General features: G+C 50.3%; 5 protein-coding genes across 5 annotated transcripts; 2 read left to right on the forward strand and 3 right to left on the reverse strand.

The window, feature by feature from the left end:
* Nucleotides 1-274: 274 nt before the first annotated feature.
* On the forward strand, nt 275-5,987 carry Aspvir_009191 (trifunctional fatty acid synthase subunit FAS2; the record flags this gene model as incomplete). Its single annotated transcript, XM_043272343.1, has 3 exons — nt 275-791; nt 872-5,817; nt 5,877-5,987. 3 exons carry the CDS (start codon nt 275-277, stop codon nt 5,985-5,987), a joined length of 5,574 nt encoding a protein of 1,857 aa, XP_043128278.1.
* A 743-nt stretch (nt 5,988-6,730) lies between these two features.
* On the reverse strand, nt 6,731-8,803 carry Aspvir_009192 (tRNA (guanine26-N2)-dimethyltransferase; the record flags this gene model as incomplete). Its single annotated transcript, XM_043272344.1, has 1 exon — nt 6,731-8,803. The coding sequence occupies one exon, from the start codon at nt 8,801-8,803 to the stop codon at nt 6,731-6,733; it is 2,073 nt and encodes a 690-aa protein (XP_043128279.1).
* Nucleotides 8,804-9,339: 536 nt separating this feature from the next.
* Nucleotides 9,340-10,406, reverse strand: Aspvir_009193 (MCP1 family protein; the record flags this gene model as incomplete). Its single annotated transcript, XM_043272345.1, has 2 exons — nt 9,340-10,127; nt 10,196-10,406. The coding sequence occupies 2 exons, from the start codon at nt 10,404-10,406 to the stop codon at nt 9,340-9,342; spliced, it is 999 nt and encodes a 332-aa protein (XP_043128280.1).
* A 649-nt stretch (nt 10,407-11,055) lies between these two features.
* Nucleotides 11,056-11,889, forward strand: Aspvir_009194 (putative C2H2 finger domain protein; the record flags this gene model as incomplete). Its single annotated transcript, XM_043272346.1, has 3 exons — nt 11,056-11,064; nt 11,186-11,212; nt 11,293-11,889. 3 exons carry the CDS (start codon nt 11,056-11,058, stop codon nt 11,887-11,889), a joined length of 633 nt encoding a protein of 210 aa, XP_043128281.1.
* A 479-nt stretch (nt 11,890-12,368) lies between these two features.
* Nucleotides 12,369-13,728, reverse strand: Aspvir_009195 (pyruvate dehydrogenase (acetyl-transferring) subunit E1 beta; the record flags this gene model as incomplete). Its single annotated transcript, XM_043272347.1, has 4 exons — nt 12,369-12,840; nt 12,896-13,182; nt 13,248-13,371; nt 13,478-13,728. 4 exons carry the CDS (start codon nt 13,726-13,728, stop codon nt 12,369-12,371), a joined length of 1,134 nt encoding a protein of 377 aa, XP_043128282.1.
* Nucleotides 13,729-13,851: the final 123 nt, after the last annotated feature.

The following is a 13,851-nucleotide window of genomic DNA, read 5'->3' on the forward strand; positions in this document are numbered from 1 at the left end:
TACCCTTTTCTTTTTGTTTTCTACCCTTGCCAACTTCGGACATTTCACTCCAAGGTTGTTGACTCCTTCATACAAATTACTAGTTATTAATTGAGAGTCCCATTCCTCCGTCGGTCGTCGTCGACGTCGCTTTCTTTTGAAGCATTTGCTCGCAGAGCAACGGCCGTATTACGAACCCATTTCACCTTATTGATCAGTGCTTCCGGCATTTGGTGATCCGCTTCCGCCTATACCTTTCACCTCTCCATCGTAGTTGATACCTACTTGATCAGTCATGCGGCCTGAAATTGAACAAGAACTCGCCCACACCTTACTGGTTGAGCTTCTGGCTTACCAGTTTGCGTCCCCGGTGCGATGGATCGAAACTCAGGATGTCATTCTTGCAGAAAAGCGAACAGAGCGGATTGTGGAAATCGGTCCCGCCGACACCTTGGGGGGAATGGCAAGGAGGACGCTCGCGTCGAAGTATGAAGCGTATGACGCTGCCACTTCGGTGCAACGGCAAATTCTCTGCTACAACAAGGATGCGAAGGAAATTTACTACGACGTTGATCCTGTCGAAGAAGAAGCAGAGGCTCCAGCTGCCTCACCTGCAGCTTCAACCCCTGCTGCCCCAGTTGCAGCTCCAGCTCCTACCGCAGTCGCCCCCACTCCCAGCGCCGGACCAGCAGCAACAGTCGACGATATCCCAGTCACGGCGGTCGATGTGCTCCGGACACTAGTCGCACAAAAGTTGAAGAAGGGCTTATCCGACGTTCCTCTCAGCAAAGCCATCAAAGATCTGGTTGGAGGTACGTTTCAATTCCCTCGTTCTAAACTCGTGACGCAACTGAACTTTTGGAACTCATCATCTCTATTTTCCATTGAACAGGCAAGTCCACGTTACAGAATGAGATACTGGGAGACTTGGGCAAGGAGTTCGGGTCCACGCCGGAGAAACCTGAGGACACACCCTTGGATGAATTGGGTGCCTCGATGCAGGCGACATTCAATGGCCAATTGGGCAAGCAGTCCTCGTCTCTCATTGCTCGTCTAGTCTCGTCAAAAATGCCCGGAGGTTTCAACATTACCGCTGTTCGGAAATATCTGGAAACAAGGTGGGGCCTGGGTCCCGGCAGGCAAGATGGCGTCCTCCTGCTTGCCCTCACAATGGAGCCTCCTTCCCGAATTGGATCGGAGCCGGATGCGAAGGCATATCTCGATGACGTTACCAACAAATATGCCGCCAATGCAGGAATCAATCTCTCTGCTCCTACGGCTGGCAGCGACAGTGGCTCCGGTGCTGGTGGCATGCTCATGGACCCAGCCGCCATCGATGCTTTGACAAAAGATCAACGGGCACTGTTCAAGCAGCAACTGGAGATCATTGCGCGCTACTTGAAGATGGACCTGCGTGCAGGCCAGAAGGCATTCATCGCTTCCCAAGAAACTCAAAATGCGCTGCAAGCACAGCTTGATCTCTGGCAAGCAGAACATGGTGACGTGTACGCGTCTGGTATCGAGCCAGCTTTCGATTCGCTAAAGGCTCGCGTCTATGATTCGTCTTGGAACTGGGCTCGTCAGGATGCGTTGAGCATGTATTACGACATCATCTTTGGAAGGCTCAAGGTTGTCGACCGTGAAATCGTCAGCCAGTGTATCCGCATCATGAACCGCTCCAATCCTCTCCTACTTGATTTTATGCAGTACCACATCGACAATTGTCCTACTGAGCGCGGTGAAACGTATCAACTCGCGAAGGAGCTGGGACAACAACTTATCGAGAATTGCAAGGAGGTTCTCGGAGTCGCCCCCGTTTATAAGGATGTTGCGATCCCCACCGGGCCCCTGACAACAATCGACGCCCGAGGCAGTATTGCGTATAAGGAGGTGCCTCGGGCGAGCGCCAGGAAATTGGAGCATTACGTCAAGCAGATGGCTGAGGGCGGTCCCATCTCTGAATACAGTAACCGGACCAAAGTGCAGAATGACCTCAAGAGTGTCTACAAGCTGATTCGTAAGCAACATCGCATGTCCAAGTCATCTCAGCTTCAGTTCAATGCGCTTTACAAGGAAGTCATTCGCGCTCTCAGCATGAACGAGAACCAAATCATGCCACAGGAGAATGGCCACGCCAAGAAAGCTGGTCGGAACGGTGTCAAGCGCAATGGCAGCCCTAGAGCTGGTAAGGTGGAAACTATACCTTTCCTGCACCTCAAGAAGAAGCATGAGCACGGGTGGGAATACAACAAGAAGCTCACAGGTATCTACTTGGACGTGCTCGAGTCCGCTGCTCGGTCGGGTCTGACCTTCCAAGGCAAGAATGTCCTGATGACCGGTGCTGGTGCTGGCTCTATTGGAGCTGAGGTCCTGCAAGGTCTGATAAGCGGTGGTGCCAAGGTGATTGTAACAACAAGCCGATTCTCCCGGGAAGTCACCGAATACTACCAAGCCATGTATGCTCGTTATGGTGCGCGTGGTTCTCAACTCGTGGTGGTGCCATTCAACCAAGGCAGCAAGCAGGATGTGGAAGCTTTGGTTGACTATATCTACGATACAAAGAAGGGTCTTGGCTGGGACCTGGACTTTGTCGTGCCGTTTGCCGCGATTCCGGAAAATGGCCGGGAAATCGACTCTATCGATTCTAAATCTGAACTTGCCCATCGCATCATGTTGACCAATCTTCTGCGACTCCTGGGTTGCATCAAGACCCAGAAGCAGACCCATGGCTTTGAGACCCGACCAGCACAGGTCATCCTTCCCTTGTCTCCAAACCACGGCACCTTTGGGAACGACGGTCTGTACTCTGAGTCCAAGCTTGCTCTGGAGACGCTCTTCAATCGCTGGTACTCGGAGAATTGGAGTAACTACCTCACCATTTGTGGCGCAGTCATTGGATGGACTCGTGGCACGGGCTTGATGAGCGGCAACAACATGGTCGCTGAAGGTGTGGAGAAACTCGGCGTCCGCACCTTCTCGCAGCAAGAAATGGCATTTAATTTGCTCGGTCTGATGGCGCCAGCGGTTGTCAACCTTTGTCAGCTCGACCCGGTCTGGGCTGACCTCAACGGTGGCCTTCAATTTATCCCCGACCTGAAGGGTCTCATGACCAAGCTCCGGACAGACATTATGGAAACAAGCGATGTTCGCCAAGCGGTTATCAAGGAAACTGCAATCGAAAACAAGGTTGTCAACGGTGAGGAAAGTGAACTCCTATACAAGAAGGTGATCGCAGAGCCTCGTGCAAACATCAAGTTCCAATTCCCCACTTTGCCAGACTGGGAGCAAGAAGTGAAGCCCTTGAACGAGAGCCTCAAGGGCATGGTCAACCTGGACAAAGTTGTTGTCGTTACCGGTTTCGCTGAAGTTGGTCCTTGGGGTAACTCCCGTACCCGTTGGGAAATGGAGGCTTACGGCAAATTCTCGCTTGAGGGCTGCGTTGAGATGGCCTGGATCATGGGCCTCATTAAGCACCATAATGGCCCACTGAAGGGCAAGGCCTACTCAGGTTGGGTCGACGCGAAGACTGGTGATCCAGTTGATGATAAGGATGTCAAGGCCAAGTACGAGAAGCACATTCTGGAACATTCTGGCATTCGACTCATCGAGCCCGAACTCTTCAAGGGCTACGACCCCAAGAAGAAGCAGCTTCTTCAGGAGATCGTCATCCAGGAAGATCTTGAGCCTTTTGAAGCTTCGAAAGAGACTGCGGAGGAATTCAAGCGCGAGCATGGCGAGAAGGTCGAAATCTTTGAGCTTCCGGAGTCCGGAGAATTCACGGTCCGCCTTAAGAAGGGAGCGACCCTTCTCATTCCTAAAGCTTTGCAGTTCGATCGCCTCGTTGCTGGCCAGATTCCCACTGGCTGGGATGCAAAGAGATATGGTATACCCGACGATATCATAGAGCAGGTTGATCCTGTAACTCTGTTTGTACTTGTTTGCACAGCTGAAGCTATGCTATCGGCCGGTGTCACTGATCCTTACGAGTTCTACAAATATGTCCACCTGTCCGAAGTTGGAAACTGTATTGGTTCAGGCATTGGCGGTACCCATGCTTTACGAGGAATGTACAAGGATCGATACCTGGACAAGCCCCTCCAGAAGGACATTCTGCAGGAGTCTTTCATTAACACAATGAGCGCCTGGGTTAACATGTTGCTCCTTTCCTCTACCGGACCAATCAAGACCCCTGTGGGTGCATGCGCTACTGCTGTGGAATCTGTTGACATCGGATACGAAACGATCGTTGAAGGCAAGGCCCGAGTTTGCTTTGTTGGCGGTTTTGATGACTTCCAAGAGGAAGGTTCATACGAATTTGCCAACATGAAAGCCACCAGCAATGCAGAGGATGAGTTTGCTCATGGCCGTACCCCGCGAGAGATGTCCCGACCCACAACTACCACACGTGCTGGTTTCATGGAGTCGCAGGGCTGCGGTATGCAGCTCATTATGAGTGCCCAACTTGCCCTAGACATGGGAGTGCCTATATATGGTATCATTGCCCTGACTACGACGGCAACTGACAAGATTGGCCGCTCTGTTCCCGCCCCCGGCCAAGGTGTTCTGACCACTGCGCGCGAAAACCCGGGCAAATTCCCCTCGCCTTTGCTGGATATCAAGTACCGTCGCCGCCAGTTGGATCTGCGTAGGAAGCAGATTAAAGAATGGCAAGAGTCCGAACTGCTCTATCTTCAAGAAGAGATTGAGGCCATGAAAGCGCAAGGGCTCGCGTCATCTGAACTATCCGATTACATGCAGGAACGTGCCCGGCACATTGAACGGGAGGCTGTGCGGCAAGAGAAGGATGCTCAATTCAGCCTGGGCAACAACTTCTGGAAGCAAGATTCTCGTATAGCGCCTCTGCGTGGTGCGCTTGCTACTTGGGGTCTCACGATCGACGATATCGGTGTTGCTTCGTTCCACGGTACTTCTACGGTTGCCAATGACAAGAATGAGTCCGATGTCATCTGCCAGCAGATGAAACATCTGGGCCGTAAGAAGGGAAATGCCGTTCTTGGTATATTCCAGAAGTACCTTACTGGTCACCCCAAGGGTGCCGCTGGTGCATGGATGTTCAATGGTTGCCTGCAAGTTCTAGACAGCGGTCTGGTACCTGGCAATCGCAATGCAGACAACGTTGACAAGGTCATGGAGAAGTTCGATTACATTGTTTATCCCAGCCGTAGCATCCAAACGGATGGAATCAAAGCGTTCTCCGTCACGTCTTTCGGTTTCGGTCAGAAGGGTGCTCAGGTTATCGGTATTCACCCCAAGTACCTCTACGCGACCCTGGATCGCTCTCAGTTCGAGGTGTACAAGGCGAAGGTTGAGTCTCGCCAAAAGAAGGCGTATCGCTTCTTCCATAATGGTCTGATCAACAACAGCATCTTCGTTGCTAAGAACAAGGCGCCCTATGAAGACAACATCCAGAGCAACGTTTTCCTCAACCCAGACTACCGGGTGGCCGTTGATAAGAAGACATCCGAATTGAAGTTCCCACCCGTGCCTCCAAAGGTCAGCGACAAGGATGCTGAGAGCACCAGACAGATGGTTGAGTCGCTCGCAAAGGCTCATGCCGAAGAGGACTCTAGGATAGGTGTAGACGTGGAGAACATCGACGCTGTCAACATTGAAAATGAAACTTTCATCCAAAGGAACTTCACTGCTAGTGAGCAAGAATACTGTCGCAGGGCACCGTCGCCACAGTCATCATTCGCTGGCAGATGGAGCGCCAAAGAGGCGGTTTTCAAATCGTTGGGCGTGTGCAGCAAGGGCGCCGGTGCGCCTCTGAAAGATATCGAGATCTTGAGTGATACAAGCGGAGCCCCTGTGGTCAACGTAAGTTTATCCCACTCTCATACCGCAGGTTCTTGATCCAAAACTAACATTTTTCCTAGCTCCACGGCGCTGCAGCCGAAGCTGCCAGGCAAGCTGGTGTCAAACAAGTGAGCGTCAGTATCAGTCACAGCGATTCTCAGGCTGTCGCGGTGGCAGTCTCGAAGTTCTAATGTTAATGTTTGCAAGATACGGTGATATTGTTGACCGTCTTGATGAATAGAGTATACTACTATGTTACGGGATATCATATAATTAGATTCTTTCAAGTGATTGGTTCCAGTGATTTGAGACATGTTCTTTTCCTCTCATAGGTACTTAAGAAAGAGATCCATGCTCGATGCATACTGACTGCTTCGCCTTATACTCTCAGCCACGCAACTAATAATGTAACTCACACATATGTGTACAAGACCTAAAACCCTAATGACGATCCCCATTCAACCGATAGTGCAAAGTGGATATCTACAATTGTTAACATATTTTTTTTTCTTTATTTTTTTACTTTTCCAAGTGCTTCTATGCAGTTATTACGCTCCCATATGCTAAATCATGTGTGTTAGGCTGATTCTCGACATCGCGCGCTTTTCAACGCCTGAAGACTTGAACACCCTTCCCGTGACTTTGTGTTCTGGTCGAGGTCATCTCCTTCTAATTGAAAGCCTAGATGTAGGTTTCCGAAAGTAGAGTTACTGAACTAATCGTAGAATGTTCAGTTCAGAGCCGAGTGGATTCCATAGCAGCAGACTTCCAGAAGTACATCGGTTCAAACTGGCGCGGACGATCTTCACATATATGTATGCCGGAAGACATTTTATTTAGCATTATGACAGGACAACAGGGTGCGTTGGCAAATGCTTTCACCCTCATGCTATAGTACAGTGGAAGCGGCTCAGGCAAGATTGGTATTCGTGAATCATCCAGACGCCCGGTTGAGAGGGCCCCAATTTGCCCGAGGATTGATTTGATACCGGACAAGCCGTTTCTTGGAATGAGACGCCTCTCTGCCCAAGGCCTCATCAAAAACGACCTCTAATGTGCTCAGATCTTGCTTAACTGCAGGCGCTGTCTGTAGGGGCTGGGGCCCTTCGGCCTGCAGACGCAGCTCCGCGCCTTGAATGCCTGGAGGGTGTCTATGGCCAGAGCGGTAGATCGCAGCTTCGACTTTCGTCACTAGGTCACTGATATCCTTTCCACTTTCAGCCGCAGACATGAGCTCTTTCCTCAATATCTCGAGTGAGTCTTCTCCTTTATCTTTTCGAGAGTTTTCTCGACTCTTCGCCATGATCGCCGCTCCAGGAGTGCCAGGGCGGATTGCTCCTTCTTTGACAGGGGCTTTTTGTCTCACCCACTCTCTCATGATTTCCCAAATGACGTCCCAGGGTGCATCTGTACGAATGGTATTTGGCTTTGCATGACTGCGCGTTGATCGGTAGCCCAGGGAACGGAGAGCTCCACGGAAAGCATCGGCTGATATAGTTGACGCGTGTAGTACCTTCGCCAGAGAACTGAGAGTGAAATAGAACGGAAACGGATCCCGGACGGCCGGATCCGATCGAGGAATAATGGCCGAATATTCACGGGACGTGGACACTTCCGTGAGCTCCTCCTCGGCTGCAAGGGTGCCCGTCGGGGCAGAACTCGAAATTGTGTCCAGGTCCAAATCCTCTTCAAGAGCTGTGGTTAACATGCCCTCGATGCGCTCAACGGTATGGTAAATATCTCTATCGACACAGGGGAGCATGTCAAGAATCTGCTGGATGAAGTGAGGGTTATGGAGTGGCCCAGCCCACATCGGGCCGCCCACATGAGTTTTGAAGCCACAATGTTCACAATGTGTGCCGGCAGTAGGCCCTTGAGCGAACCCATAGTGATAGTAAGGATTCCCTTTCTTGTCCAATCTTTGTTTCGTCTGCGTCAGAGGCTGCGTTGTCCATGCTCCGCAACCAGAGTCGCAGTTGAAAACTAACATTGTGTTACCTGAGGCAAACTTGACCTCTGCCGGCGATCGATGAACACGAACGAAGACACGTGCATAGAAGTCGATGGACAAGGAGAGAAGCGGCTCGATTGCAAGTCCATATTTCGCGGCCGACGTCGCCAGCCCATGTAGTATAAGGCGCAGTCCACCTTCATGAGAATGCGATCCTTTGATGGGGACGCCTCCGTATAAGGCATATGCCTTTTCTGGGTAACCGTTGGATGCCCATACGCCCGCATCGGTGCAAGTGACACAGAGAAGACCACCGTCTTTGACACCTTGAACAGCAGCATCCATAAACGGAGCCGCGGTACCGTAAGGATCTAGGTCGATGACATCAAACTTGCCCGCGTGAATTCCGCTATTTTGTGTGCCTGGTTGGTTTAACAGGCTGTACATGTACGCACGTGCATCCCCGAGATTGGGTCTAATGAGCTTTCCAAGACCGTTGTATTCGATGTTCGTCTTCATCCGCTGAATCGCAGAGCTTGACAGGTCATTTGCAACCACGCAGGTAGTGAAGGGAATTTCTGAGGCATATCGTAGAGCCCGGAGACCCGTAGCGGAGAGCGCGTCCAAGATTGTGAAGGTCGGAGTCTGCTGATCAGAGGTTGAAACAGAAGCCCCAAGATTTCCATTCGCCGCAGCCGGTTGCTCGACATCTCCGTGAGTTTGTTCCTTGTCCTCTTCGTCTTCCCTCTTGCGCTTTTTCCCCCTGCCGGAGCCGTTCCGTTTCCTCTCGGCTTTCAGCTTCTTGAGGGCCAGCACATGCTCACCATAGGCTTTGATCGCCAGCACACTGAGATCCCGGTTGAATTGCTGGATGGGATTGTAGAAGACAGATTGCAACTGGTCTTCAGGTTTGAGGTCCTTTTTCGTCCCCTTGGAAGCTGCAGCCTGGGTCGGCGGGTTAAGAATGTATGCTCGACCTTCTTTCACAGCCTGGTATTCCTGCCCATCATGCTGCACCAGTCGACTGGCACCAGCGGCTGTTGTTGGATCCTCCATGAGTGAAGATACGGAGTAATAAAATCGGGGGGGAACTATGCCTGAGCGACTGTGGGTCACTGCATATATCGTCGAGGGATGCGAAAAGCCAAGGAACTCGGGTCTTATGTTTCCAACGATAGATCGGAATATTGTCAAGCTTTGAAACCGTTTAAGTGAATTCATCCACATCGGTTTCGGGCTAGCAAGAGTTGAATCAGGACCATTGACAAGCTTGAGGTCCGCAGGCTGGTTGCGGAGACCAGAAGGCTTAAAAAAAAAAAAGGTCAAGAAAATGTATAACGCACGGACCCAACAACCATCAGATAACCGTATAAAAACCAACAATGAACAACATCTGGTGACATCTTCTATGGATTATTTACTTGTCTGTACGGAGGATTTGAGTCTATTATATAGTCTGTATTCGACTACTGTGGCAGTACATGTATTGCAATGTATATGTTGACATATTATTGATTATATTTCCTACTATGGTACACACCTTCCGAGAGCAATCGCCCCAGAATCTGTCAATTATACACAATAACATTAGGTCATAACCAGGCTCCAATGATGGGCACTCGGTCATACATACCATCCCAACTGCTCGCTTCCCAACCGGATCCTTGTCCTCCACGTCCGATAATTCCAAGTGCGCCTGCAAGCCAAACAGATGCTCCTACCACTGCAATGCCATTGACAATCCACCAGATCTTCCTCTGCTTCTTCATTCGCTGCTCACTGTCTGCGTGGCCTAGGTACCCTTCGAGTGAGCCCTTTTTGTGTATTCGTTCCTTTCGGGCGGTCGTGACTCTCCACCCCATCCAATTTGCCCACCCCCCAACGATATGCCATACTCCAACAGCGACAAACATCAAATAGTAAACGTTCCAGAAAACCGGGCTTCGCACAAACCCATGCGCAACGTAGCCAAGGCCGACTCCCGAGCTTCCACCGTCGACCATCAGCGGCACGACGCGGTTGACAAGAACATGAGCACCGAGCAAAGGAACAAGCATATAGCCCAAGCGCGCTTGAATGGTCATACGGGGCCAAAAAGTGAGTGAGTACCGTTGAGACCTTGTCTCGGCGCCGTAAAGTCGTGCCCTACGGGAAGAACGGATGTTCCGTAGGACGATCCCGGAAGTAACATGGGCCAGGATGGGAACGGTAAGAATGGCGTGCTCAAGAGATGGAGACTGGTACAAAGGCCTTGTGAGGAGGAGATAGTTTTCGGCGGCAGGCACGGAGCGGGTCATCAGAGGAATGAGCGAGGTATTGGCAAAGTGCAACGTGAAGAATAAAGTCGGCGGGTATGTGGAATATCTCTGAATGGCGGACACTGCAGGTTTACTTATTAGCTTACACTTGATCGGCAGATGGACCGAAGCATTTTCTCTTCCAACATACACCAAGAATCCCAGTTATGCCCGCGGAGGCCCAGTTTGGGAAGAGACAATCCGCCATGTGCTGGAGCATCTTGGGCCTTATGGAAGAAGCCGCCGTTTTCGATATCACCAAACTCTTCAGAGACTGGAGAGGGATCCAATTCCTGCATGGAAATCAAGGATCGTGTGTCAACATCATCGACCTTGGGCAACGACAGATCTTGAGGCGGCATTGTATATCACGAACGAAATATCTCTCTAGCTAAGAATAAATCAGAGAAATATTGTAATGAATATTAAACAATTTAAAGTTCATCGCATCGTCATTATCATGAGCAAGCCTTAGCCAGCATTGGGAGTGAACGTCTTTAGGTTGTTGTATCTCCTAGGTACAGATGCCTTGCTTTTTTCCTGTTGTAGTCGGACTGCACTATCATTGGCTCGTCGGCTTTTCACCACTCAACCCGAACCAACCTTAGATAGGTAACTATCGAAGCTACCTACCTATTCACTGCTGATGCCTGCCAGGCGATTTGACAAATGATCAAAGATCAAGATAGATACTTCAAGATTAATTTTGACATTTACAGTTGAAGAGGATATCCCCAGTGCATGAATCAGTCAAGGTACCTGGTAGGTTGGAGGACGGCGGTGAGATGTCGGGTACTTTTTCTGTCGGCAGAATAAAGCAATCATAAGATGCTAAGCTATCCATTCATGAGAATCATGACAGACGTCGATGCCTTCCATTACCAATATCTGCCAGTTACTGAATCAACCAGTTGATCGCCTGCGATTCATCTCCTCTCGTAAATCTCGTCAAGAATTTCTCCACAATATTTCTGGTCTTTGACCTGACCTGTTGTATTAGTTCAGACAGCCATGGCACCGGTATGCTTCCTGAAATGCGTCTGCTTCAAACGGTTATCGAGTTACGACCTCGATATCTAGTTTTGCAAACTTGCAATGCGAGGTTACTGATTTCTCACTCCTTCTATTTTGTCTGTACCAGCGAGGGTTCACGAATCCTGCTCCCAAGGTAAATCATGACTTGAAATCTTAGCGCTGTTCAAATCTATTGAGAGACTGCTAAAAATTACCTTTTGCTCACAATTTCAGACTGAATCTGCCCGCTCTGCTTTGAGCTCCTTCACATGTACTCTTTGCAATAAATCTTACTCGCGCCATCCGGAATATGAAGCCCATATCTCTTCCTACGATCACCAACATCGCAAGCGCCTACAAGACCTGAAACAATTGTCGCGAGATCCTAATGCTGCTGAAAAGGCAAGAAGAGCCGAGAGAAAGGCAGATGCAGAGGCGGGACTGAGAGTAATCGGAACGACTCCCGCATCAGGAGCCGGAGGCGCCGTAGGCACCAGTGGGGGAGGCGGGTTTAAGAAAGGAGGATTCAAGAGCTCCTTTACCACGGTCAAAGGGCCAGTATCTGCTACTGTGTCTACGAGGAAAAATGTCCTAGGGGATGACGATGACGATGACGATGACGCCGACCAAGCGCTAGGAGCGGGTGAATCGAGCGAATTTGTCAGGAACAAACCCAGGCAGGATACGGACGCTCAACACGACAATGCAGAGAGCGATACTGACGAGGAGTACACAAACGACGATACGGGGGCCAGTTACTATGATCCTCGAAAACCTACCGACTGCTCGTTACGGTGCCCGGGGGTTCAACATGAGCTTACCATAGCATGAACGATGTTGGTTTGCCACCGATTCGCCATAAAGCAGATGCGAAATGGGCGCTCCTCATGATTATGCTAGCATGTATTTCGGAGTTATGGGCTTCCTCTGTCTGAATGGGGCTATTTTATTCATGTACATAGTTATATTCTCGAGACAGCATTGCTTCCATGACATCTTCGCGCTTCAACCTGAGTTGGATGCGAATTCTGTAAGCATAGATGACGCTTTGGCCTCGCGATCATTCTTGGTCGCCAAGTACTTTTGTTACTGCCGAAGTCCTGTGGATCGAGAGGATTCTAGCACAAAAAAGATGGACAAAAGCTGGGAAATTGAGTAAGTCGATTCTCTAGTGTAGTTGTACAGTTTCGGATAAGGTTAATTTAGATTAAGGAACAATGGAAAGGCTTGCAATAGAGAAAGGGTACTAGACGCATGATTTTGATCCTCCAAATAATGGGAACATCTCCAATTTATCGCATAAAGCCAGTTCACAGTCGTAGAAGCTTGGCAGCCTGTCCAACGATAGTATCCTCTTGAGGGAAGCTCATCTGCTCAAGACCAACAGCGTAAGGTGTAGGAACCTCAGCGCCGGTAACACGAACAGCAGGAGCATTGAGATAGTCAAAGCCATATTCCATGGACAAGGCGAGGATTTCGGACCCGACACCGAACATGGGGAAGCCGGATTCGACGCACATCAGGCGACCGGTCTTCTTGAGCGACTGAATGATTGTCTCAACATCGAGCGGCTTAACGGACCGAAGATTAATAACTTCAGCTTCGACTCCATATTTCTGCTTCAGCTCAGCGGCAGCGTTGAGCGACTGTCCAACGCAGCGGGACAGAGAAACAATGGTCAGATCCTTTCCAGGACGCTCGATCTTGGCCTTTCCAATAGGAAGAACGAAGTCATCCTTCTGAGCAGCCTCGCTCATGGGGAATGCTTGACCATACAAAAGCCTAACCAGATGTTAGCTCAAGTCCGGCAATGTCAAGCGATTCTGGCAGCACATACTCATTTTCAAGGACAACGACAGGGTTGGGGTCACGGATAGCGGCCTTCATCAGGCCCTTGGCGTCCTCAGCGCTCCAAGGAGCCACAACCTTCAATCCAGGAATGCTGCCGTACCAAGCCGAGTAGTCTTGGGAGTGCTGAGCGGCGACACCAGCAGCAAATCCGTTGGGTCCACGGAAAGTAATGTTGCAAGGCTGAATACCTCCAGACATGTAATGTGTCTTGGCGGCGGAGTTGATGATTTGATCAATGGCCTGCATAGCAAAGTTGAAGGTCATAAACTCGCACTGTAGATGCGAATCACCCGTCAGCCTTCCAGGTCTATCCACGAACGGATAAACTTTCGACTTACGATAGGATGCAGTCCAGCGAGAGCGGCGCCAACAGCCAAACCACAAAAGCCCGCCTCTGTGATGGGAGTATCAATAACCCTCTTGGGACCGAAGCGGTCCAATAGACCTCTCGTCACTTTGTATCTGTGGAGATGAGAACAAGGTCAGAAGAGAAGAATCACAGTATAGCACGTCATTGCGATTGATATATGGAGCAAAAGCAAGTAGTTAAGAAAAGGTAATCCCATACGCTCCATTGTACTGCGCAACCTCCTCACCCAGGATAAATGTCTTTGGGTTACTCTCCAGCTCCTCGGCAAGGGCTTCGTTCAATGCGTCTCGGACAGTGACTTCCTTAGTACCGCTTTCCGTCGCATATCCCCGAGCGCGTAGGATCGAGGCCGCACAGGCGGACTTCTGGAAAGTAGAGCGGAATGGTGTAGCGGAAAGTCGAGATGAAAGCAGACGAGCTGCTGGGCGGAAAAGTCGGGGGGCAGCCATTGCCGTCTCAAAGAGTGTAATTCCAGGTGTGAAAAGAAGAATTGACTTCAGATAGCTTCTTCTGCGGATGAAGATGATGATGTGAAGGAGACTTGCGGGAAGAAATCAGCCCCAGTACCTCCT

This window comes from Aspergillus viridinutans (genome assembly GCF_018404265.1).
Source record: "Aspergillus viridinutans IFM 47045 DNA, scaffold_8, whole genome shotgun sequence".
NCBI lineage: Eukaryota > Fungi > Ascomycota > Eurotiomycetes > Eurotiales > Aspergillaceae > Aspergillus > Aspergillus viridinutans.